At 36.4% G+C, this 25381-nt stretch overlaps 1 protein-coding gene across 1 annotated transcript; it reads left to right on the forward strand.

Annotated features, from left to right (window-relative positions):
* The first annotated feature begins 14446 nt into the window (after window positions 1-14446).
* Window positions 14447-22447, forward strand: TwdlW (TweedleW). Its single transcript, XM_067772830.1, has 2 exons — window positions 14447-14542; window positions 21322-22447. Exons 1-2 carry the CDS (start codon window positions 14528-14530, stop codon window positions 22291-22293), a joined length of 987 nt encoding a protein of 328 aa, XP_067628931.1. The 5' UTR covers window positions 14447-14527; the 3' UTR covers window positions 22294-22447.
* Window positions 22448-25381: the final 2934 nt, after the last annotated feature.

Consider the following 25381-nt stretch of genomic DNA (forward strand, 5'->3'; position numbering starts at 1 on the left):
TGTTAGATTCGGTAGGAAATATTCTCGAACGTATTACTAGTGAGCGTCTGCGGCAGCCCCTGTAAAGCCCAGGTGGCTTGTCAAATAGTCAGTTTGGATTTCGAAAATCAAGATCCAGATTGAGCAATACAAACAGTTGCCAATATAGCTCGTGGAGCCATAATCTGGAGGCCAAAACAAGCGAAAGCTCTGTGCACTGATTACTTTGGATATTTAAAATGATTTTATTACCGCGAACTGGATGCAAATAATGACAGCGCTACGAAAGCTTGGCACAACTGCTTAGCTGCCCAGAAGGCACAACATCACCGTCGGTGGGAGAGAAAGTTTCTAGAGGTAGTGGAGCCCTAACGCGAATAATATCCAATATTGGCGGCCCAGGCAAAGCTACCCGTTAGATGTTATCCAACTTAATCATCTCGATAATATTATATGCAGCACCTGTATGGTATCGATCTAAAATGACCAATTATAAAGATATACTCCCCAAAAATCCCCAAATCAAAATCCCCGAAATCAAAATCCCCGTTTTATATGTGAAATAAATTCAAATTAGGTTTAAAATCGCCGTGACCAATAAAGGCTAATAATCCATACCAACTTTCTGCATAGGCGGCCTTCGGCCGCGCTTATAAAAAATAACCCTGGGCTACGCCATGCCAAGTCCGGGTGTGTGGTATAACCGTGGCTACTGCCACGGTGATGTCCTTCTGCGTAGTATACGCTTCTGTTAGCTTGTTCGAATTAGAGCGACTAGCAGTCCTATATATGGATAAGTAAAAATATGTATTGCGAAAACGTGAATATGTATATAGTTATACATACATAAATATGAATGAAAGAGGAAAGAGATATTGCTATTTTTTACACGGTCATGATTTTTATCATAGCACTGGGATTTTGTGTTTGGGGATTTTGATTTTGGAGAATTTGGGGATTATGTGTTTGGGTATTTTTTTTTTTTTTTGGGATTTCGTGGCACTCCCAGAGAAATACTCATGCGAAGCAGTGGCGACTAAATCGCCTTTCCCTTTTTTCGGGTTGCTGACAGATGTTCGGTATGAAGTAACAGGTCCTGTGTGAAAAGAAAAAATTAATTATTTCATTAAACGAAATTGTGATTCCATTATCGGTATAAGTCGTTTAGAGGGAGAATTCGGGGAATCCGAAACCTGCATCGAAACTCGAAATGGGGTTTGTTATATAAACTGTGGATAAAGGTACCAGTTTAAATATTTTGAGATTTCGTCTGGATCTGAACTATTTTAAAATAGCAGTAGGTACTACCATTAGAGATATTCATAGAATGGTTTACTATCGGAAAAAAGGATAAAATGGTATATATGCAACATGAAGAATTTCGATCTGATTCGGAACTAACGAAATAAACAAGATAACTGGAATTAAACTGTAAGTTTATAACTAGTTCGGAGCAAACTAAAAAATGCCATTAAAAGAACTAGTTCTATAATAATGGAAATTTGTATCTTGTTCGGAACTACAGAAAAGGTAAGGCATAGAGAACAATTTCCACCTCCTAGGACATCGCCATGTTAAATGCGCCAGTTGAAAGCATGCAAAAGAGTTCGAGGGCAAACTAGTAGTAGTTCGGAATGCATTAGAAGCGCAACAGTTTCGAATTAGAGATTTTCCCTACTGGGTACGTACAACAAAAAAAAAATCAGCTAATGAAATTCTATTTTAGTAAAAAAGCAAAGGTCGTAACTACCGTAAATAAATTACCAACAGTGACAAAATATTAATCATTTAAGATTGACAATAACGATATGCAAACTAGTTTTCAACTTTCTCACGGCAACTGATATTCAACGAAATTTGTTCACATGCATGTTTCATTATGTTACAAATTTTAGTTTCGATGGACCACAATGGATGAAGTCAACACCATAAAACTGTGATATCATTCAATTTGAGCTTTGAGCTTTACTTCATGTAAAGTAACAAAATGCAGTCAAAGCAAATACGCGAAGAAAATATGACCATACTGAAATGCACACATACATAAGTATTAGGAGCACGTCAAACTAGAAAATGATATTAAATTAAATGAAAAATATTACTTAATAATTTGGGAATATAAGATGATCTTGTAACCTAATATATATAGCAACTTATTATATTTTAATATGCAAATTTGATTCATTGTCAATTATAAATGTTTTGATACATTATTTTCATAAAAAGTACTCCCATTGTGTTTGTGCTTTTAATTTATGTTACTGAGTACACATTAGATTGGGTCGATTTGTATGTACGAAAGTTAATCGATATCGCGTCATCGATTTTTCGATAGGATTTGGGCTCAGGAAAAAAAATTCCACTACGCATACCCTGTTCGGACAGGGTACACATGAATATTTTACAATCAAATGAAAATTTTTTTAGTAGGTCATGAAATAAACCCTAAAAAATTTAAGTCGAAAAAAAGCCAAAAAAATAAAATTTCGTAGGCTCGAAAATTACTTTTTTGGGTATGCGTAGTGGAACTTTTTGTCCTGAGTCCAAATCCTATCGAAAAAACGATGGCGCGATATCGGTTAATAAATCGACCCAGTCCAATACACATACATACAGTACAGTCGGAAAGTATTAGAACAAGATGAGAAACTTGTTTTTGTCAGTTTATCGTATCATTTATTAAAATATTATTCCCATATTCGCAGTTGTTTTGTACATTCAACTTAGTTCTATGATCCGAAGCTATTTCTAATGAATTTTACTGAAAGTTCCATTAACATTTAAAAGAAAACAGTGAGTATGTTACTTTAAGCGATTTTCTCGAAAATTGCCACCTTTTGCTTTAATGACTGCAGCGCACAATTTCGGCATTCTTTCAATGAGTTTTTGAAGTATTTGATGTGGAATATTGTTCCACGCTTCGTTCAACAATCCCAGGGGTCAGGAAGGTTTGTTGGCTTTAGATCTCTCAATCGTCGATCCAATTCTTCCCACAAAAACTCTATGGGATTTAAATCGGGGAATTTTGGTAGTCACTCCATTGTATCAAGGTCACCTAAGTCCTTTTTTCGTTCTAAATAAGAAGTAGAGTGTTTTGGTGTATGTTTCGGATCGTTATCTTGTTTGAAAATGAATCCACGATCAATCAAATTAATGTCAGTTGGTATTGCATGGCGTTGGATTATACTGTGGTACTGCTCCTCTTTCATAATTCCTTCCACTTTTTTTAGTGGACCAACGCCAGCGTAGCTAAAACAGCCCAAACCATCACTTAACCACCGGCATATTTCATAGTTGGCACAAAGAAATCTGCTTTGAATCTTTCATTGACGTTTCTGCGAAGATATTGATGCCTATGGACACCGAAAAGTTCGAATTTTGATTCGTCTGACCACAAAACATGATTTAAATGATCAGTCGTCCAGCCTATATATTCTTGAGCGAACTTCAGTCTTTTCTGTTTATTTATGGCTTTCTGACAGCAATGCGTCCAATCATACCATTTTTTTTAAGGCCTTTGACTGTCGTGGGCGATATTGGTGAATCCAAGTCTTCATTGATTTCAGCACGAATTTATGATGCAGATTTCCGTCGATTGGCCTTACTTATTGCATATATTTTGTTTTCGATTATTTGATTTGTCTTTCTTGGTCGACCAGATAATTTTCTGTTAGTATGTTGTCCTCTTTCCCGATATCTTCTAATGGCCGTATGAACTGAACACAGAGATATTTTCAAAAGTTTGACTATTTCTCGAAAATGTTTCACTGTGTTTTGCAAAATAATGTTTTGGGCTCGTATTTCTGAAGCTATTTCAACATCAAAATCTTTTTTTATCTTGTTCTAATACTTTCCGACTGTACTGTACATAAACCAGTACATCTCGTCTAAAATAAAACCGCTGTATACATATTTTATGTAATACATAGCTCAGCAAAGAATTCTCCCATTTTTGCACTTCTAAGCTTAGTAACTGGGAGAACTGTGTCAAGAAGGGGTCTAACCCGCAGCTTCCCTTGCGGTCGTTCCCCCGGTTGAAAGATCATGTTCGGCTATGTTCTCCTTTGGCCCAGTTTGGCCAGGTCGTGAAACCCCTGCCACATTCTCAGGGAGCGCGGTTGCCTTAATGACGTCTAATGGGCACTCAGCATTAGCGGACGATTGGATGTTCACCGTTGGCGGCGCAACAAATTTCACAGCCACACTGGTACTGGCTGACACTAAGTCGCTGTTAGCAGTTGAGCATTGTAAGGTGCCCCTTCTATTGTGGGAAGACAGCTTTCCGTACCTGCGCTGGGCCGTTGTTTGCTATTAGCAGGTGAAGCGAAGTTTGCAGTTGCCAGCACAACTACGCTCGCAGCTTTAATAGTGCTAGCCCCACAAAGTGGCTTTTACCTCTATCTGGGTTACCATCGCTCTTTATCATTTAAGAAAAGGGGGCATTTCGCATATTTTCAGGCGGTCAGGTGTCAGAAAGACTCCACACAAATACATATCATTTACGACCCGGCTGCAAACATCAAATGTCTCAATTATAAATCAAGTAAATATCCCTGAGAATGGACTTACCTAAGTTTTTACCAAACACAACATGCAATTCTTGACTACGCCTGCACAACATCTCTACGGCCTAGACCAAAAACTTGAGTCAATATTTTCAAAAGCAACTAAGATATGTATTGATAGGAAAGGCGCCCGCGCATATCCTATCTGGGAGCGCATATTTTATAACCCCATCATCATTTTTCTGATAATGCATTAACGTCTGAACCCGTTTTGGGTTATCCTGCTTGTATTTGATAAGAAGAAACTTAACCGATGAAACAAATTTGTAATCGAAGACCAAATTTTATTGGTTGAGTATAAATAAGGTGTTGAAAGTGTCCATAGTGTTACCAGATTTTGTTCGACGACCAAATAAAGGTCCACAATCAGGTATTAGGTAATAAAATAACTCCGTTTTCTTGGCAAATACGAGAGGTTTTCTAGAACCAAGTTTGCTGCCCCAAAATCTGGCAACTCAGTTACCCTTTGGCGCTGGAGCCTTGACCGCGTGAGCACAGGACACGAATACAACACGCGCTCAGCCGTTTCGTCCTGCTACCGGTATTTCCTACATCTGCTGTTATTTACCAGGCCTAATTTAAATGAGGATCGAGAAGGCAGTGTTGAGTATGTATGTTCATCATGAGCCTTAAGTCTTCTTTCTTCAAAAGTATGAGTAACTTTGTAAGTCTGATATCGTGGGATTTAGAAAGTTTGCAGCCCGGCGTTACATTCAACGCCTTTCTTGATTTATTGATCATATGCAACTCCTCTCTCCTTTTAATTTCCCACGAGCAGATTGAGATGTCTATCGTAGATTCATCGAGTGCAGCACTTCTTTTACCAATTCATCGGCCTTTTATTTATCTTCCATTCCATTATGATCGGTAACCTAGTTTAGATGCATGGTCCGGCCTGGCAAGTCTCCCTAATGCTTGTTTGCATTCCAGGACACTCCTTGTTGAAGTATTTACGCGACTGCAGCTCAACGACGCTTTGTTAGGAATTTCTGCGGCTTTATTCGCGGCTACCATTTCCACATGAAAGACACTACAGTGGTAAGACCTACTTATTTATGGGTCGACAGAGCATAAAAGAAAAAAAGAGCATACAGCAGACCCGACTATTTCTGTTAATTTGGAACCATCGGTATAGAAGTGTATAGTATGTTCCACCATCTCGTACCATTGTGCCAACCCTTCGAATTTATTGCGGACCCAAGAACTTCTTCAAAGCCTAGGCACATTACCATGAATTCCGTTAGTCTTATATTAGATGCTGATATACTGCTTCGACCATGCACTCTGCACTCAAGCTACCCCGAGGCCTTAAGACTTGTTGCATTTGTTAACGCTATATTCTTGGTCATAAGGTCTACATACGGTATATGCAGAATGATATGCAATGCTGCTGTCGTTGTGCTGCTCATTGATATTTTGCATACCCCTCTAGTTTTGTATTTTACTTTATTGTGTTTTGCTGTCCACCAAACAAGGATCCTATAGTAAAGTATGAGCTTGAAAAGTGCCGTTAAATACCCAATGAGAGAATGTGGACTTTCACTATAAGTAGGTCTTTAGTTTATTTTATAGTGAGTCTCTTCAACCGGTATCCTAGGATACTAGGATGCCGAAAATCGTGTTAGGTTAGGTTAGGTTGAAATGGGCGGTCCATGAGGACGTCAAATAAACTGAATGAGTACGTAGTGTTACCAGAATTTATTTAATGACCAAACTGAAAACCCCTATCTAAAACTAGGACTTATGCAACTTACTGCTTCTAGATCTGACAAGTTTATCACTTCTAATAGCTGCAGACTTGGCCTGGCAAACGCAGGATACGAGCACAAAACGTGCTCGATTGTTACCTCCTCCAACCCGCACTTCATACATCTGCTATCACTAACTAAGCCTAATTTAAAGGCACTTAACGCCAGAAGGCAGTGTTCAGTCAGAATGCCCTTCATGAGTCTACGGTACTCTCTTTTTAATGATAGTAGCAACTTTGTTAGTCTAAAGTTGTAAGACCTACATATCTTCGACACTTTACAGCACCGCGCTTAGACCCACTCCTTTCCCGCTTGGTCGGTCATGTGCACCTCTCGCCTTCTCTTAGTCTAGCCCAATCTAATTGGGAGGTCTATGGAGCCAGCTTCAAGGGATGCGCTGAAAATCGTGTGGTTCATTAAAGTTTCGAACTATGAATCTCTACAAATCTGGGTGTTTGTTAGAAGCATCACACAGCAGAGATTTTTATGCATATTGCATTATTGAAATGCTATTTCTTTGGTTCGTGCCCAAAAAGCGATGAAAAGTTCGCCACAGGTTTCTCCTCCTTTTCGATCATCTTCGTATTCAGATGAGGCGCTAATTTCACGACTGCTGAGTGCAAGATCATGTGGTGTAATGAATGTAGCTGAAATTGTGGAATTAGTGTAGCATTGATCCCAATTCTGACTCAAAAGCGGCATTAATCACCACGTGTAACTGGTAAGCGAATTGAAAACAGGCAACTAAATACAATACCGCGTGAAATTTTTAAATATAAAATATATAACAAATGCAAGACGCAATAACCTCCGAGGAGTTTTTAGACAGAATTGCTTTTTAATTTTCCTAAAAATTAGCGGGACCTGACCTACTTGCTTTATTCCGAATCCGAACGGCATCTGCAAGGCAGAAGAGTTTTCGCTGATAAACTTTTCGTGGCAGAAATACACTCGGAGTGCTTTCCCAAATCACTGCCGAGGGACGACCCTGCTTAGAAAAACTTGCTCCGAAAAAGCTATCTGATGAAAAAGTAAAATTCAGAAATATATCCTAGTAACCATCGCCGTTTGTAAACTTTGTAAATTTTCTCTAATATCAATAACAAAAATATTTGTATAAAGCAATTTGAGCATGTTTCGCTAATTAAATACAGATAGATGTAATTTATTTCCGGAACCGCAAAAAAATTTCACATTAACAAAATCACCAACCAATTAGCTTTTAGGCCAATTTATTCCCACTGAATTAAATTTGCAGTCAAAGTTTGCAATAAACTTCAACGTTGCCGCAGTTTATTGAAAGTGATAAGCGCCGATATATTATAAAGAAATAACTTTGAATACATTTATTACGAGCAAACAAATGCTTATCGTCTGAAATCCAAATGATTCCATTGATAGGTTAATATGACCTTGTACAATTGGTACAGTTACTATATATTTACATATGTGTGTGCATTGTTTGTCATAACAAAAGAATGTTGCGTCTCATTAATGTAAATGGCAGTGAGTACACAAAGTCAAACTTATACATTAGGCCGGGTCGATTTGTGGGGAGACAAAAAATCGCCCGGTGCTCTGTGAAAATCAAATTCTAGGGATCAAAATAAGAAACTTTGCCGAAGGAACCATACCTCTTAAACGAATTCTGATGTCCCCCCCTTTGGGTCGTAGGGGCAAATTTTGAAAAACCCCACTTTGAAATGCCTATGTTTTTTCTTTTTGGAGTTTATTTTTCTCTTTAGAAATTTATTTAGTCAGATCATACGTAAATAAAAAAATGAATTTAACTTAGTAATAGAAAAGAAATTAAAAAAAAAATTATTAGAAATTAGCGTTTTTACAACCCCTTTTTAAAACCAAGGCATCACTGTGATGCATTTGCATGTCGTAAACATAGTTGTGTGGGTTTTTTATTCAACCGTTTTAAAAAAATGAAGGTATCACTGTGACACAATAGCAGATCGAAAAATTGCTTGTGTTGTTTTTTTTAAGCCACCACAAGACACAGCAGGTAGAATTGAAATTGCCCCTACCCAAAAGTTCGACCCAAAGGGGGGGACATCAGAATCCGTTTTAGGGGTTTGGTTCCTTCGGCAAAGTTTCTTATTTTGATCCTTAGAATACGATTTTCACAGAGCAATGAGCGATTTTTAAATCGACCCGCACTAATATACATACATAAAAATGTATCACAATCGAGCATACCAACGCGATTGAATTTTCTTTTATTATTAAAACAAAAATATAAATAAGATAAAAGTATTAATTTCAATATTTGGTTTATTTTTATTTAAACGGGTTTTGCTTTCTTCTAATATGTCTGGATGAGTACCAAATGCCCTTAATAGCAGGTGTTAAGGGTAGTTTGCAGCAGTGTTGCCATTTTGGTGCTTTTGGAGCCAGATCTAGCCCTTTTTTTGCGTTTAGCTCCAAAAATTCCGGTTTAGCCCCCAGCTCCTTTTTTGGCCCTCTTTAAAATGTTTGCCCCTTTTTGGGTCCAAATCTATTTCGGCAATAAGTATTGTGAAATTTGTAATGTGTTTTATTTGTGTCCAAGTTTTATTTTATTTGTTTCGCTATGTATGATGTGGCAACTCGGTATTCAACTGATAACAAAAACTTTAATCGATAAACTGTGTCATGAGGTTGTACATTTTCTTTCCAGCTTGTGCAACAGCATAGTATCATCTTCTAATACTGTTTTCACACAGAAACTTAATGATCTCATTTCACCTTCTAATGAAATCGTAAATTTTTTGCTTTCACACAGAAGTAACTGCTCGATTAGTATGAAGGATGAAATGTCAAGCTAATAAAATGACAATGCTATATGACAGACAATCATGGCGGAACGATACAAGGTGGCAGCATGGTGACATACCTACAAACAAACAAAATTCCATGTACTTGTAAATTCGATGGACAAATGTCAAAATCGTACTGCGCCGGTAGTTGATGTATGAAATCAAATAAAAAAGGATGCGGCCACCTTGTATCGTTCCGCCATGCAGACAATGACATTTACTTTGACAAATGACATTTTTAAGCACTGAACACACCAAAAACTAAGAAGCGGTAGCTGCCAACAGGGTTGCATTGTGCATTTGACTTCACTAGGTATTCGATTAGCTACTAATGAAATAATATAGGGTCGAATTTTGTAGGAAAGATTGAGCTCAATAAGCGTCTTAATGTAGAAAACTGCCTTTATTATTCAATAAGCCGTCTGTGTGAAAACAGTATAAGACTTTCGACCCTTTAACTTCAGATTATAATAAATTGTTGTCTCCCGTATCTTATTTTCATTATATCTTTGAAGAATATATACGAATTAAACAATAAGATAAATTTATAGACGACTTCATTGAAAGAAAGATACGTAATGTATGTCACGACTTCATAATTAAATTAATAGAGCAATTAAAACAAAGCTTGCTGCACAATATAGAAACGCTTAGCAAAATATATTTATTTTCGATTGAAAACACATTGAGAATTGTAAAACCTCAATGGTTTTCATATTTCACAAATGAAAAAAAAGCAAGTACAGCACTGATGAAATAACGAGATTACAAATGCAGTGGAAAAATATCTATCTCCAAAATTGGAAAAATTCAACATTCAATTTTTCCTTTGATGTTCAAGAGTATAACAGTATCTTTCCAAAAGCTTGTCGATTTTGTGCTTACATTTCTTGTGTTGCCAATAAGTAATGCTGAAGTTGAAAGAACGTTTTCAAACATGACTTTAATTAAAAGCAAACATAGAAACAAAATGAATTTAGTTATGTTGAATTCGCTTCTGACAATAAGAAGTGGTCTTAAACGGCTGAATAAATGCTGTCATGACTTAGAAATAAACAACGATCTCTTAAAATTAATGAACACAACAAATATTTATGAGTGTAGCAATAATAATAACTTACCTTCTGAGGACTAAATCATAGATTTCGAAGTCTAAGGCCCTTCATATATACCTCGTCCCAACACAAACTTGAATATTGCACACGTGTATTTTAATGGTGATTCGTACACCCATAGGACGTTAAAAATTGAATAAAAAAATTGGAAAAATTTTAAATTAATTTTCATCGGCCAGCGTTTTGGCAAGTCGTATTTTTGGCGAACCTATAGCGTGCTCCGCCTACCACACCTTATGCCCTCGGTTCATACTCCGGGCAAAGCAACATCAAAATTTTAGAAATAAGGTTTTTGAATTAGAAGAAAATTTTTCTAAGCGGGGTCGCCCCTCGGCAGTGTTTGGCAAGCGCTACGGGGGTATTTCTGCCATGAAAAGCTCTCAGTGAAAACTCATCTGCCTTGCAGATGACGTTCGGAGTCGGCAGAAAACATGTAGGTCCCGTCCGGCCAATTTGTAGGGAAAATCAAGAGGAGCACGACGCAAATTTGAAGAGAAGCTCGACCTAAAATCTCTTCGGAGGTCATCGCGCTTTACATTTATTTTTTTTATAGCCGTGCCGGCATCGTAGCAGTGTGAAAAATACCGCTTAATTTTTAACGATGCGTTACCGCCAAATGGCAAAATAAAAGTTAAAAAGAAACGTATTTTTGATATTTTTTATATATAACATGAACTATAAAAACAGTATTATTGTGTGCCTCCCTTGTACCTTTTTTATAACCTTGTTCGAGTTTGATTTGAAATAAATGTGAAAACTTAAACTAAATTAGGTCTTTCCAACCGTTTTTTCTAGATTCTAGCCCCAAACAAATTTTTTTTTCTAGCAACACTGATTTGCAGCGTTTCTGCTTTCTGTGATACGACGCACAGTGGTGCCTTTTGAGTTTTTTCTTTGCAAAAATCATAACTTTTGAACCAAAGAAGATATTTTAAAAATTTTAAATTCAAATGAAAGCTTATTATTTGAAGTTTAATTGTGTGAAAGCTCAGAAAGTCACAGATACAGGGTGCTTCAAAAAAATGCGTCAAAAACGAAAATTTTTAGAAAAATGCAAAAACAAAATGTTTTTAGTAAAAGATAAAAAAAAATAAAATGAGATTTGTCTTAAAATGACGTATTTAAGCATTAAATAAGATAAACTAATGATTTTCATAAGATAGCGTGGCACTGCTCACTTATGATAAAAAGTTGTATCTAAGTAGTCATGTAATCAATAACTACCAAAATCGATAGACGTATTGTTTCTTTTAAATGGCAATACTCTTATAAAACTCAAATGTCCAATTTTGGTGCCACAATAACAAGGTGCTTCAAAATTCATCGTAAAATTTTACATGTTTTTTTTTTTTGTTTAATTTACAAGCCAAATATGTATTTTATTAATAACTAACAGTTATTGAAAGTGGTTCAATGAAATTTTATTTGAGCTAAAGATTAAACAGCCAACGAATTTTGGAAAAGAGGAGTGTCAATGCCCATTTATCCTAAATAGTTTGATCTTAGTACCCGCTTTACCAATTTGTACCAAACTCGATAGACGTATTGATTTCTATAAAAACTTAATGCTCCTTTGAAGGCGAAATACCTAAGCTTTAAAATAAATTTGATAAACTTTAGAGAAATAAATAAAAATAAATGTAAGGCGTGATAACCTCCGAAGAGAACTAAGGCCGAGCTTCTCTTCCAATTTGCGTCGTGCTCCTTTTGATTTTCCCTACAAATTGGAAGGACGGGACCTACATATTTTATGCCGACTCCGAACGGCATCTGCAGGCAGATGAGTTTTCACTGACAGCTTTTCATGGCAGAAATACACTCGGAGCGCTGGCCAAACACTGCCGAGGGGCGACCCCGCTTAGAAAAATTGTCTTCTAATTGAAAAACCTTATTTCTAAAATTTTGATATTGCTTTGCACGGGGTGTGAACTCAGGGCATACGGTGTGGCAGGCGGAGCACGCTACCATCATACCACGGTGGCCGCCACTTTAGAGAAATGCAATAACGAAAAGTATATATTTATAAATTACTAAAATAATTAATTCTTTTATTTGAAATAAAAAATTAACTTGTACATAGATATCTTATTTTTCAATAAAGTAACAAAATTGATTAGTAAATCTCTTTTCATTGTTGTGATAAGAAGTGAGAAACTTATTTTATCTGAACATAGTCATCGTCACTGGAACATATATCTAATAAAGCAACCATTTCTGAGCTATACGCATCTGTAAGATCTTTTCGTGTTCTTACATACCTCATAAATGATATGACTGGATCAGAAGTGATAGCTCACAAGTTGAAAAGGTCTTCGTTTTGTCTAACTCATGATACTTTGCAGATGTTCATACATCTATAACTTTTGTAGTCCTTGTTCTTAGATTCTTGAGCTTCTTCAGACAATTCTCCTAATGGTAAGCATTGGTACTCTATTAAATCTTTTCCATGTGCTAAATTTTATGTACCATGGGGTAAGTTTCTTCTCCGGATACTTTTGATGCAGCAACTCTTCCTTTTCCTTGTGTAGGTAGAACACTCTTCTATGGGTTTTGTTGGTCTCACTCTAGTTGGATTGGTTGACGTGCTAGGCGTTTCTTCGTCCAACATTTTTGTCAGCTAGCCAATTTTCATGCTAGCTTAAAAATTTTGAATTGTTACGATATACGTCCTTCCATTTTCTTTAACCAATTTTTTCTTTCAGGCCTTCCTTTTCTTTAATGCTTGTTTCACTCGCTAATTCTCTCATAATAGCCTCAACAAAGTCCCGTCTGACTTTGTAGAATTAAACACCGCAAATAGTTTCGAGTTTTCTAGACACATATTAGAATTGGCTTCGAGTGTATCTGACTAAATATAAAACTGTGAACTATATTTAAAAAGACTATTCACTTTATTTAAGTAAACAGAATACTTAGTTCCTTAATGTCCAAAAGACGAATTATTATGTGCATTGTATGATGGATAGCTTCATATACCTACTCAAATTATTAAAATGAATTTCAGGTATACAATTCGTAACTAAAAAAATGTATGTTGTTAACAAGTTCCAATAACAAAAACGACCTTACCGCCGTACTGAATTATATATACCTGCTCAGGCGCGTATTTATGCCCAATGTTGTTAAACTTTATTTGATGTAAAAATGAAGTTGCAGCTGGACGCAGGTAGACTCTATGAATTTAGGTAACTGAATATTTCACAAATAACTACTGTTAATTTGACGGAGCACATATTTTAACATTTTTTTTTCCATCAAAGTTTTAAAAAGGGCCTAAAAATAGGCATTTCGAAAAACAGGTATATCTGCCAACTTTTAACAAAAAAAAAAAAAAAAAACAATTTTCTTTTTTGTTTCAATCCCAAATTAAATTATCTTTAATTGCTATACAAGAAAACGACAACCTGCCGCCTTATTTACTCACAAAACCATTTTAAATACAACGACAAAGAAGAAAATTTTCAAATTTTTCCCAATGTTGAAAATTGGTCAACTTTGAGCGGCTCTACCTGGTAAACTATTGTATATTCTTGATCCCTGGAAAATTCTCTATTAGAAAAATGTATTAGATTAAGCGAACGCTTTCATGATATTTTTGATTTTTGCCATGCTTTAACGGCAGAGGCGTCACTGTGCGGCGCTAAGCTTGAATGAACGAAAGACTTAAGAAGCAAACTTGATTACAGGAAAATAGGGATACAACTTTTCATGTACCTACATACATATGTATTAAATACTGTTTTTTATTAAACTCATATATTTTATACATATTGTTTTATAAAAATAAACAATAGAGGTCATTTAACTCAACAATTGAAATTAACCTTAAACAATTTTATTGATTTATAATTTACTTGCCTACCGTCATTCAGATGTGTAACACTTTTATTGTCTTCCTATTGTTATTGTAATTATGTGTGCAACGTGTTGTTTTCATATTTATTTTTATTTTGATTGTAGGTTTTATTGTAATAAATAGGTTATCAATAAAATAGGTGTTTACAGCAAATGAATGAATGCTAAGCGCCCATAAATGAAACTTTCAATACAAAAGAGAGAATCATCAATTTGCTGTTGCATGTAATTTGTTAATTTTGTTAAAAAATCAACTCCCATACAAAAAGCCAACTAGTCTTAACAACAACAAGTATGCAAATGATAAGCGATTGTTTGGTGAATCTGCATTTAAATCTGCAAATATAAAAGAAAAAACCGTCAAATGTTGACCAACAGTCAAACGCCAGTGATCAGCAGCTAAATACAACAAAACATTTCGCCCAAACAAGCCTAACGTAGCACCAAAAAGCGGCAATATGAAAATTGTTGTGGTATGTGATTTAAAAAAGATTTAAAAGTGTTGAGTTGAAGTGAAGAAAAATTTTGGTCAAAGGAACTGATTAGTGTTTAAGGTTAAAAATTTGTGTATAAAATAATTGTGGCCCAATAAACCGCATAAAAAATTTAGTGAAATTTTCTACCTTTTTCATATATTATGTGCCAATTTCAATAGTGGCAATGCAAAAATGTATATGAAAGGCCGGCAATAAAAAGTGTATTTATTTTAAGAGTGAATAAAAGCGAAATTCTTGAACATATCCGTAAGACTGCGGTAAGGAAAAGAGAACGGCAGTAGAATTAAATAGGGTTAAACTGAAATGACAGCCCTTGGTCGGATGAAAAATCCCGAGTTCCTTCGGTACATAGAACCGACTGCCATGGGAGGCGTATGATACCAACCATCTTTTCGATTCAAATGTGGAACCTACGCACAGTGCTTGGTTCCATAGCCCATAAATAAAAAAATCAAAGTGAAAAGTTAGTCACCAAATGTGTTGCTAGTATCTCTTGTTAGGACAGCCTTTTGAATGTATATTTGTTGTTGTTGTATTAGAACTGTACTCTTTAAGAATAACTTCAAAAGTGACGTTATAATATTAGTTGGTTTTTGCAGTGTGAGCAAGTTAAAAAAATGCAAGTTTAAGCTATTTAAAAATACATAAAATATCATTGTATTGAAATAAATAGGAATGAATATTGAAGTCAAAGGTATTCACTTCATTGTGAAGTAATTTTAGTGTCTTTAGCCTGTTGCTTTTTTTTTTTTTTTTTTTTTTTTTGGTTATTTAAAATTTGACCATTGCCTTTATTGGTGTTTATTTGCACAAATATTTTAATTTCAGCCAAAGTTTTAGTTGGGTTCCTCAAAAGTTTTAAGATTTTAAAGTGTTAATATTAGCTGTCCCCATTTCTGCCACTAGCGATGTTTTGCGACAGTTTTCTGATAGCGTCACCCTGATAAATTATTGTCGTATGGTATATGTGCTCATATATAACATAAGACATTATATTATCAAGCCGACGATATGCAAATGTAAACTTTTGTGTGTTTGTTGTGTTGTTATTGTTATGTATACAAGATCTTTTAATAACTTTAATGTATTTATTTAATTCTATTAAACATTGTACCCTGCAAAAATCGCGAGTACTCCATGCATGGTTATCATTGCGGGGAAAGCTTCAAAGCCATTTCGTGACTATTTCGGTACAATTTTGGGGTGATTGAAGCATACCTCGCAAGCACCTCGGAATTTTTTAGGTATCATTTCGGAACAACTTCAAAATAATTTCAATATTATTTAGAAACCTATTTGGGATAGTTTCAGTATAACTTCGGAACTATTTCGGGACCATACTATTTTATGATCCTGTAACTGGCCTGAAAATTTTCCGAATTGACTCTGCAAAAGCTTCGAAACCATTCCAAACCAGTAAGGAAGGCTAAGTTCGGGTGTGACCGAACATTAAATACTCAGTTGAGAGCTATGGAGACAAAATAAGGAAAATCACCATGTAGGAAAATGAACCTAGTGTAACCCTGGAATGTGGTTGTATGACATGTGTATCAAATGGAAGGTATTAAAGAGTATTTTAAGAGAGAGTAGGCCATAGTTCTATGGATGGACGCCTTTTAGGGATGTCGCCATAAAGGTGGACCAGGGCTGACTCTAGAATTTGTTTGTACGATATGGGTATCAAATGAAAGGTGTTACTAAGCATTTTAAGAGGGAGCGGGCCTTAAGTCTATCGGTGGACGCCTTTTCGAGATATCACCATTAAGGTGGGCCAGGGGTGAATCTAGAATATGTTTGTACGATATGGGTATCAAATGAAAGGTGGTAATGAGTATTTTAAAAGGGTATGGGCTTTAGTTCTATAGGTGAACGCCTTTTCGAGAAATCGCCATAAAGCTGGACCAGGGGTGACTCTAGAATATGTTTGTACGATATGGGTATCAAATGAAAGGTGTTAATGAGTATTTTCAAAGGGAGTGATCCTTAGTTCCATAGGTGGACGCCGTTTTGAGATATCGCCATAAAGGTGAACCAGGGGCGACTCTAGAATGTGTTTGTACGATATGGGAATCAAATGAAAGGTGTTACTGAGCACTTTAAGATGGAGTGGGCATTAGGTCTATAGGTGGACGCCTTTTCGAAATATCACCATTAGGGTGGGCCAGGGGTGACTCTAGAATGTGTTTGTACGATATGGGTATCAAATGAAAGGTGTTAATGAGTATTTTCAAAGGGAGTGATCCTTAGTTCTATAGGTGGAAGGAAGTCTTTTCGAGATATCGCCATAAAGGTGGACCAAGGGTGACTCTAGAATGTTTGTACGATATGGGTATCAAACGAAAGGTGTTACTGAGCATTTTAAGATGGAGTGGGCATTAGGTCTATAGGTGGACGCCTTTTCGAGATATCGCCATTAGGGTGGGCCAGGGGTGACTCTAGAATGTTTGTACGATATGGGTATCAAACGAAAGGTGTTACTGAGCATTTTAAAAGGGAGTGGGCATTAGGTCTATAGGTGGACGCCTTTTCGAAATATCACCATTAGGGTGGGCCAGGGGTGACTCTAGAATGTGTTTGTACGATATGGGTATCAAATGAAAGGTGTTAATGAGTATTTTCAAAGGGAGTGATCCTTAGTTCTATAGGTGGAAGGAAGCCTTTTCGAGATATCGCCATAAAGGTGGACCAAGGGTGACTCTAGAATGTTTGTACGATATGGGTATCAAACGAAAGGTGTTACTGAGCATTTTAAGATGGAGTGGGCATTAGGTCTATAGGTGGACGCCTTTTCGAGATATCGCCATTAGGGTGGGCCAGGGGTGACTCTAGAATGTTTGTACGATATGGGTATCAAACGAAAGGTGTTACTGAGAATTTTAAAAGGGAGTGGGCATTAGGTCTATAGGTGGACGCCTTTTCGAAATATCACCATTAGGGTGGGCCAGGGGTGACTCTAGAATGTGTTTGTACGATATGGGTATCAAATGAAAGGTGTTAATGAGTATTTTCAAAGGGAGTGATCCTTAGTTCTATAGGTGGAAGGAAGCCTTTTCGAGATATCGCCATAAAGGTGGACCAAGGGTGACTCTAGAATGTTTGTACGATATGGGTATCAAACGAAAGGTGTTACTGAGCATTTTAAGATGGAGTGGGCATTAGGTCTATAGGTGGACGCCTTTTCGAGATATCGCCATTAGGGTGGGCCAGGGGTGACTCTAGAATGTATTTGTACGATATGGATATCAAATTAAAGGTATTAATAAGGGTTTTAAAAGCGAGTGGCCCTTAGATATATATGTGAAGGCGTTTTCGCGATATCGACCAAAATGTGGACCAGGTGATCCAGAAAATCATCTGTCGGGTACTGCTAATTTATTTATATATGCAATACCACTAACAGTATTCCTGCCAAGATTCCAAACGCTGTTGGCTTCGCCTTGTAGAACTTTTTCATTTTCTTCTACTTAATATGGTAGGTGTCACACCCATTTTACAAAGTTTTTTCCAAAGTTATATTTTGCGTCAATAAACCAATCCAATTACCATGTTTCATCCCTTTTTTCGTATTTGGTATAGAATTATGGCATTTTTTTCATTTTTCGTAATTTTCGATATAGATAAAGTGGGCGTGGTTATGGTCGGATTTCGGCCATTTTTTTACCAAGATAAAGTGAGTTCAGATAAGTGCGTGGACTAAGTTTAGTAAAGATATATCGGTTTTTGCTTAAGTTATTGTGTTAACGGCCGAGATGAAGGCAAGACGGTGGACTGTGTATAAAAACTGGGCGTGTCTTCCACCGATTTCGCCCATTTTCACAGAAAAAAGTTACCGTCATAGAGTCTATGCCTCTACCAAATTTAAGACGGATTGGTAAATTTTTGTTCGACTTATGGCATTAAAAGTATTCTAGACAAACTAAATGAAAATGGGCGGAGCCACGCCCATTTTGAAATTTTCTTTTATTTTTGTATTTTGTTGCATCATATCATTACTGGAGTTGAATTCTGACTTTATATACTTATATACAGTAAAGATATTAAATTTTTTGTTAAAATTTGAATTTAAAAAAATTTTTTTTTAAAAAGTGGGCGTGTTCTTCATCCAATTTTGCTTATTTTTATTTGGCACATATATAGTAATAGTAATAACGTTCCTGCCAAATTTCATCATGATATCTTCAACGACTGCCAAATTACAGCTTGCAAAACTTTTAAATTACCTTCTTGTAAAAGTGGGCGGTGCCACGCCCATTGTCCAAAACCTTACTAATTTTCTATTCTGCGTCATAACATCAACCCATCTACCAAGTTTCATCGCTTTATCCGCCTTTGGCAATGAATTATCGCATTTTTTCGGTTTTTCGAAATTTTCGATATCGAAAAAATGGGCGTGGTTATAGTCCGATATCGTTCATTTTAAATAGCGATCTGAGATGAGTGCCCAGGAATCTACATACCAAATTTCATCAAGATACCTCAAAATTTACTCAAGTTATCGTGTTAACGGACGGACGGACGGACGGACATGGCTCAATTATATTTTTTTTCGATCCTGATTATTTTGATATATGGAAGTCTATATCTATCTCGATTCCTTTATATATGTACAACCAACCGTTATCCAATCAAACTTAATATACTCTGTGAGCTCTGCTCAACTGAGTATAAAAAGTCCCGAAGTGTATTCGAAAGGATGCTTCAACTGTCCCACAATTGTACCGGACCAGTCCAGAAATTGTTTTAAGCTTTCCCAAAATGATACCCAAAATAATCTCAAAGTGATGCTGAAATTGTTCCGAATTGAATGATCTGGTATGTCTGCTTTCTACGAAAAAAAAGTAAGGGTATCTAAGTTCGGGTATAACCGAACATTATATACTCAGCGTGAGTTTCAATTTTACTGCTCATTTCAGATGAATTACTACTAGAAACCTTGTGTAATGCTTGATCGAAAAAGGGACGTGGCACCGTCCATTTAAAAAAATTTTCTCCCGATTTCCTCTTACAATAAAACTTGGTAAGTGAAATATCATTGATACAAAACTATCTTTTGTTAAGATATAGCTTGTTATTCTAATCTTCTACCCTTTTTAACATCATTTATCTAAAAGTGGGTGTGTTCCTTACCCGACCTCGTCCAGTTTTTACTTCCTTTATATTAGGTCGGTTGAATGTTTACCTTCTTTTCATACAAATCTTGCAGTCGATTTTGAGGTAACTTCTATTGAGCTACAAACGTGAAACTTTACACATAGGTTAGAACAACGTGACAAACAAAAGAAAAAAAATTGTAAAGTAGCGCACGGATCGAAATAATTAGATAAGAATTTGAAAATTTTCAAAACAGCTTTTAAGTAACTTCTCGATGAGCTAGAGACTTGAAATTTCAAAATTTCAGAGGTCGATGACAGCCGATGATACAATACAAAAAGTTTCGCTAGGACTGAGATATTTAAAAAAATCAAACGGAACGGAAGGATTTTTTTGTAAGTTCTCATTGAGCTACAACTGTAAAACTTCACAGATAGGATAAGACGCTGAGAAAATTTAAGAAAAGGAGAACAAATTCCGTTAGGTGGCGCACGGATCGAAATAATTAGATAATAGATATTTAGATGCGAATTTCGAAATTGGGAATTAAGAGGTCGTTTTTTAAGTAACTTCTCGGTGAGCTAGAGACTTTAAATTTATTTAAATTTATCCAAGCCTGACATATATGAACAATGTTTAGGAGTTTAAGAATTAATGTAGCTTGACGTTTTTCTTTAATATGTACTTTATTGTATAGATACAAGTAAGTTTTTCACCTTGTAAATCATAAAGCAGTACTCTGTTCCACCTAGAACTGAAAAAGAGAAAATAAGAATGAAATAAAAAATTTTAAGCACTTCCTTTATATAAATGAACAAAAATCAGCGAATCTCCTTATATAGATATATTCTTGCTAAACTTTGATTTTTAAATTTTGACATAGAAATTGCAAAAATATTTATGAGAAATAAAAATATAAAGGTGGAGCGCAATTGACTGACTAATCACATCTCCTTTCCTACCAATTTCCAATCAAAGTAATGTGCGCTCCACTTTTCTATTTTACTTTTCATAAATATTTTTGCAATTTCTATATCACAATTTAAAAATTAAAGTTTAGCAAGAATATATCTTTATATAAGGAGACATTTTTCGCTGATTTTTGTCCATTTATATAAAGGAAGTGCTTAAAATTTTTTAATTTTATTTTTATTTAAAAAAATTTTTCTGCTATAAAAAAACTATGTGTACCCAATATTATTATTTTTTTTTTGTTTTTTGTTTTTTGAGTTATGGCTCCCCTAACATAGAAAATTGCTTAGTCAAAAAGGTGCGGTGACACGCTTATTTTAAAAAATTTTAATTTTTTCCTATTTCTTTTTATAAATTCACTTACATTATTTGAATGGAGGGCAGTAATCTACTATATGTCTACCGTCTGCCATTATACTTGGTGACGTACAGCTTTAATTTCAAAGCAAATCTTAGTTTTTTATTTCCAAGAAGCGGTTTGCCACTATACGTGGCACAGTAAGGAATAGAGACCAGGAAAGCAAAGTCGCCAATAGAAACATCGATATTCGAACCTCGATCTTTTTCAAAAATAAAATACGTCGCTGAAAACATAAACCGTTATGAAAGATACATCAGAGTGCTTTCGATGTTTTCGTCCATTTCTTTTTTCGTAAAATTTTGATTGCACACCTCAATTTCTTCTTTTACAGGCTTCTGTGCTGACGTTGGTCACGCTTGCATATGCAGATATATCTTTACAAAATGGCTACAGTTACAATGTACAACAAGAGCAATCGCATTATAGCCCACCACCACCACAACAACAATCCCTACTGTCCCAAGTGCTTTTGCGCTTACCCATCCCACAACTACAAGCGCTACCAGGAAGCATCAACAATCCAATGCAAATAACACAACCCAGCTTTCAATATGTGCCCGCTCAACAATACCAATACCCACAACAACAACACCAACAACAACCAAAGTACCAACTAGTGTCGCTACATCCACAAACACAAAGCAACCCATATTTACCAATGCCGACCGCACAGCACGCCCCGGTGCGCGTAGTCAAACATCATCGACGTCCACGCCCACGTGTAAAGATACCTAAAAAGACTATAATTACAAAAAATTTCTTTATACATTCCGCACCTGAGGAGAGCGAAGAAGAGTTGCAAGAGGAGTTAAGTAAATTAGCCGAACAGCCTCGTAAGCACTATAATGTTTTATTTGTGAAGACTCCTACGCAGACAAGTAAGGCTGCAGCAGTAAATTTGGCCAAAACACTGAAACAGGAGAAAACTGTTGTTTATGTTTTGTCGAAGAAAACGTCTGCAGCTGATATACAAGATGCCATACAAGAAGCACCGCAACACATCAACAAACCCGACGTGTTCTTCATCAAATATCGTACACCCGAAGAGGCCGAGCATGCGCAACGGCAAATTCAATCACAATATGACTCTTTGGGCGGTTCCACTGTAATCACTGAAGAGGGTTTGGCGCCGGTCACTTCGGTTGTGGGCTCTCTGGATGAACCAGAATATGAAGAGGATAGCGAAGAAGAAGAATTGGTGCTTCAACAGCCACAAGCGAGCGTAAACACACAAGATCAATTTCCGATTGACGTCAATGCATTAGCCAATAGTCAGTATTTGCCACCCACCAAGAAGAAGTAAAGATTTTCATTTTGTTAATGAATGAATGCTCCTTGTTAGTTTTTATGCAATTGTTACATTTCTGTTAAATTAGTTTTAAGCCTTAGAAAATTACTACCCATTTGTATATAAAACAAACCTCATTGTCACATCAAGAAAATATTGAAACAAAAAAGTTTATTTTGAAACTTTCTTTTATTTATTATCGATAGCGAATCATTATCGCCACATTATCGGCTTGTTACCGACATATAACAGTTGTTTCATGGATTTTATATGGAAGTTTTATCGATATCTGTTTCATAAAGTATGGACGATACGTCGATAACAAACTTTTAAGTAACAAATCGATAACTTTTTGAAAATAATTTGGTAACATTCCGATAACAAATCGATAAATTTTCGATAACAATACGACAACTTTGAGATCGCAAATCGATAAATTTGTGACAATTTATCGATAACTTCTCGATAATTAATCGATAATAAATCGGTAACAAACCGATTACACATCAATAAATAATCGGCAGCCCATTGATAGCTTTTTTATTGGCGACATGTTTACAACACTTCCATAATACGTCGATTACTTGTCTTTTGCTCGTCGATAATGTAACTAAGTATTAAACCGATAACTCGTCGAAAAGAAACCCTTAACACTTCGATGGCAAACTGATAATAGTTTTAATTTTGCGTTCCTCTCCTCTCGCCTCATTCTACCTTTCCTTTCCTTTCCATCCTATCATATTCCTTCCCTTCCTTTCCTTGGTTGCGCTTGCATCCTCTTCTTGTTACATTTCACATAAACGTGGCCCTGTAAACAGTTTCCTTTCTTCCACGTGCTATTTCGTGGTCAACGGTATCTTTTTAGCTTATCGGTAGCTAAATATTGCATAGAAATGCTCCCACCATTTATGTATTCCATCTCGTTGAATTATGCTCTAAGAGAGCAGATGTAAGCGCCGACTTGTAAAAGCACTTTCAATCCATAGGATATACACTTTTCGACGTCAAGCTTTTCATGTGGTTTTTATTACTCGCTTTTGACGTGCACGCTCATATCTAAATCTGCTTCCAGTGTCGACTGCCTACTATCATTTGATCGACCTTGTTGCGTGTTTTTAATAGTGGGACAACCATGTCATTTAATGGATTTTTTGAGATCTTAAACGAATGCTGGATGTTGCAATGTTTCAGTATCAATTAAATAGGGCACGTCCCATCGTGAAGACTTAAGATCAAGATCGAATTTTACATCATGGAGGGACAGCACTCGCGTGTGTGTAAACTTCTAAAAGCTTTGTCACGTCTTATAACCGCTCATGAAAAAGGCTCGAAAGGGCGGAGTTCATAAGAGAAGGGTCCTACTTCAAATCTTCCAATTTTTATGTAAGTTTGCGTTTAGGATTTCCGTCATTGTTTCTGATGCGTCAAGAGGCTGGGAATAGTCGTAACATGACGGTTCGAAATCTTCTCGCTTCCAAGACAGTGGTAAGTTCACTGCCACTCTTACGTGGCCAGGCCACCGAAAAAGTGATGATTTTACATTGGCTTACAGTTTACGGATCCCCCAGTTGTTTGGCGCATCCGCTCACAGATTACTGATTCACCAGTAGTTTTTGGGCATGGATCCATGATTCTACCGGTTATATTAAGAAAGTTAACGAATTGCCTGTCGGTAAATTTGATAACAATCAATCACTATTCACCATCACAAATAAACCACTCACCCATCATTTAACGTTTACCAGTTCCAACGTTCTACATATCCTGGAAACCTTTGCACCTAATAACCACTAATCGTTCTACCGTCCTACGGCCGATAATCAACCACTCAAAGAACGACATTCTGAGTACAAGTTAATTAGTCTGCCATTCACCCTTCACCAATTCCACCAGTAGTTATGCTTACGTTTTTGCTAACCTCATGTCTTTGATATAAGCCAGCCGTTTCACGTCACAATGTGGACCTTTTTAACCACCACCTTGCCACCGTCTATAGACTTATCTGCATGCTTCTCCTGTTACCTTGAATACATCACTTACTAATCTATCTTTCTATTATCATCATTAATTGGCACTTAACCGCCTAAGAGATTTTGGCCGTGAAGCCAGCTATCCCTATTTCGTGAAAACTGACGCAAATTGTCAAGTCTTCCTCCACTTGCCTCTCAACTCAGTGGAGGTCACTCCCTTCCTCTGGTTCCAAACTACGATGTAAATGGAAACACATTCTTGGCCGGAGCGTCTTCATCTATTCGCATAACATTACCTAGCCAGCGAAGCTTTTCGGCGGTTATTTGCAGCACTATCGTCATATCTGCGTAAAGCTCATACAGCTCATCATTATACCTTCTTCGATATTCGTTTTCAATATATGGGACAGGATAACTTTTCTCTCGAGCACTCCAAGAGCCTTCTCATCTTCTGCCGACACCTTCCATGATTCCATGATGGAACATACATCAGAACAGGCATGATAACTGAATTGTAGAGCGCGTTTTTTGTTCGTCGGGAGTGAACTTTACTTTTAAATTTCCTACTCAGTTCAAAGTAGCAGTTGTTGGCAAGAGTTATTCTCCGTTTGATTTCTAAGCTGACATTGTGTTTGCTGTTAATGCTGGTTCCCAAATAGGCAAAATCATTTACAGTCTCGAATTTATATCCGTCAACAGTGACGTGGCTGCCAAGACGTGAATGCCCGATTCTTTCTTGGATGACAGCAAGTAATTCGTTTCGTCCTCACTTTTTTTGCTTCATATATCCATCATCGCTATTACAACTCTCCATCCTGGTGTTTATCTCACGCATAAAACATCCCTGCATTGGCTGAGTGTTACTCCAGGTTTCGACGAAACCCTGTCCGAATATTCTAGTCTGTTTGCCGCACTGTGAATACCTACATCGAAACTATTTATGCAAATTTATAAATGCTTTGCTTTTTCGCAGCAGGCCATTTGCTTCGGCTGTATGAATGTCATTGACAAGTTAGTGATAAAGCACCTCATGGGTCTCTTGGAATAACTTTTAGTAAAAAAGTACGCCCTTTCATTTGGAAACTTGCTTCAGTATATAAGTACAGTTACCTCATTCACTATCGTGCAATTCA

Source organism: Eurosta solidaginis, chromosome 1 (assembly GCF_040869045.1).
Source record: "Eurosta solidaginis isolate ZX-2024a chromosome 1, ASM4086904v1, whole genome shotgun sequence".
Lineage (NCBI taxonomy): Eukaryota > Metazoa > Arthropoda > Insecta > Diptera > Tephritidae > Eurosta > Eurosta solidaginis.